At 33.1% G+C, this 2669-nt stretch overlaps 1 protein-coding gene across 1 annotated transcript; it reads right to left on the reverse strand.

Moving 5' to 3' along the window:
* Positions 1 to 1495: 1495 nt before the first annotated feature.
* LOC114608498 (olfactory receptor 4A5-like) lies at positions 1496 to 2440 on the reverse strand. Its single transcript, XM_028752460.1, has one exon. It carries the CDS (start codon positions 2438 to 2440, stop codon positions 1496 to 1498), a length of 945 nt encoding a protein of 314 aa, XP_028608293.1.
* Positions 2441 to 2669: the final 229 nt, after the last annotated feature.

Raw genomic sequence — 2669 nt, forward strand, 5'->3', positions numbered from 1 at the left:
AAGAAAGAAAGAAAGAAAGAAAGAAAGAAAGAAAGAAAGAAAGAAAGGAAGAAAGAAAGAAAAGTGAAGTGAAGATATTTTATAGTGCTATCTATTCACTCTCATATATAAATCAGCTATTTGCTATACTTTCATTAATAGACATAGTTAAAAATAACATTGTATTGGGATTACTGTTATATAAGTATGTTTTCATTGTTCTGTCCACAAAAGAAAGACTATATAAATATAAATATAAATATATATATATATAAACTATGAAAAATTATGACTAACTTCTTCAATTGAGTCCTTTATTGCTTATATCCATATTATCATATTGCATGTCTTAAATAGGCATACAAATATTTACTATAAAACAATAGTACAAGGCAAAAACAGAGTTGTACAACATAGATGAAGTTTTCATATTAAAATGACAGCAATATTATCTTCTGCTGTGTGATATTCCAATACGTATGCAAATTAATTAAAATTCATTGTGATTATATTAACATAAATTATTTAAATTCCACAAGTGAAATATTGAAGTTGAGCACAAATCTGAGGAAACATTATAGTTATACAAAATGTTTCTTTTCTAACTTTTCTCTATGAAAAAAATGAAATGACTTATCTTGAATAATAGTAAAATTGAATATGTTAATTAGTAAAGGATATTAACATATTTCTAGCTGAGCTTAGTGTCCTAGTCAAGAACTAAAATCTGGTTTCATTAACTGAAAGCTATCTAACAAAATGTTCACTGGGAGTATTGTTAGCTACCCAAATCTATTACTCAGATATCTTCAAATGGAATGATGTAGACACTCAGGTGAAGACTGAAGGTAAGCCTAAAACAATTTTCATAATGTAGCTATGTAAATATCATTATGTACAGAAAAACTATAACAAACTTCATCTAAAAACCTCACTCAGTCCCAGAAATAGTATTAGCCACATTTCTTTGTAATGAATTAACTGATTAAACATTTCCAAAATTTATCAGTTTTTTCTTTACAAATTAATAAACTATTTTCTTCTATGTCCTACTACAGTTTTAACTAAGAAAAGTGATGGGCAAGATCAGTTTATTTTTCTCTTTCATCATAATAGTAACTATACTCTATTGCAATAGTAACTAAACTCAGTGCCTTTTATTTCTCTTGCAAAAATTCTTTATTTAACTGACCCTAAGCATAAACAAAAACTTGTTCTGCATTTATGTTTTGCATATTAAAAATATCCCTAGTGGAGACTCAAGAGATGGCTCAGCAGTTAAGGGCACTGACTGTTCTTCCAGAGGTCCTGAGTTCAATTTCCAGCAACTAAACGGTGGCTCACAACCATCTGTAATGGGTTCCAGTGATCTCCTCTGGTATGTCTGTTCTCATAGGTATAAAATAAATATGCAATTCTTTAGAAGAAAAAAAAACTGTTCCTAGTGAATTCATTAAGCAAGCGCAATCATTGTGATCACTTACTGTCTGATGTTGCCCTAGAATGACTATCCTCTTTAACAATAAGACTTCCTTAGTCTATCTGAATGTATCATTTTAGACCAGAGTTTTAACATAGAATTTTTTATCTCTGAATTTCTCAAGGTGTATATTAAGGGATTCAACATGGGAGTAACAACTGTATAAAAAATGGTAACTGATTTATCAATAGGAAAATTGGAAACAGGTCTAACATACATAAAAATGCAAGGAACAAAAAATAGAACAACTACCATAATGTGAGAGCTGCAGGTAGATAGGGCTTTGCGCCTTCCTTCCTGGCTATGAGTCTTTAGAGAGTTTAGAATAATTCCATAGGAGGCTAACAAAATAATAAACACCACCATACAGATTGCTCCATCATTGGCAATGACAGTAAGACCAAGGAAGTAGGTGTCAGAGCACACAAGCACCAATAATGGATACATGTCACAGGCAAAGTGGTCAATGACATTGGGACCACAGAAAGGAAGGTCATAAACAAAGAGAACTTGAGTCATGGAGTGTGCAAACCCTCCAACCCAGGTTGCCACCAATAGGAAGATGCACACCCGGTGATTCATGATGGTTAAATAGTGCAGTGGTTTACAGATGGCAACATAGCGATCATAAGCCATTGCTACCAAAAGGAAGATCTCAGTTGCACCAAATAAGTGTTCTACAAAGAGCTGGCCCATGCAAGCTTTGAAGGAGATAGTCTTTTTATTGCAGAGTAAGTCCATAATCAACTTGGGTGAGATGGCAGTGGAATAAATAGCATCCATGAGTGACAGATAGGCAAGGAAGAAGTACATTGGGGAGCTCAAGGAGGGGCTGGCAATGATTGTCACCATAATAAACAAGTTGCCTGCCATGGTCACAATGTACATGACTAGAAACAAGATAAATAATGCTTTTTGCCCAACAGGATCCTGAGTGAGACCCAATAGGATAAATTCTGTAACACTGTTATTCTTTCCCATTTACTCTTCTATGAGGCTTATTTCAGTAACAGGAGATTAGGAAAACAGGACCTACCATTAATTGTGAACATGACCATAAATATGTTGGTTATAAAACACATCTTCATTACAACCTTCTCTGGAGTGAATTGTAGTTAGGTGTTTGGTAAGCATCTATTGAATACCTCTCATAAATATCACCAAAGAACTCTTAATAATGTCATAAAGGTAAAGTTCTGCCTCAAGATCT

This window comes from Grammomys surdaster, unplaced genomic scaffold (assembly GCF_004785775.1).
Source record: "Grammomys surdaster isolate TR1022 unplaced genomic scaffold, NIH_TR_1.0 125919, whole genome shotgun sequence".
NCBI lineage: Eukaryota > Metazoa > Chordata > Mammalia > Rodentia > Muridae > Grammomys > Grammomys surdaster.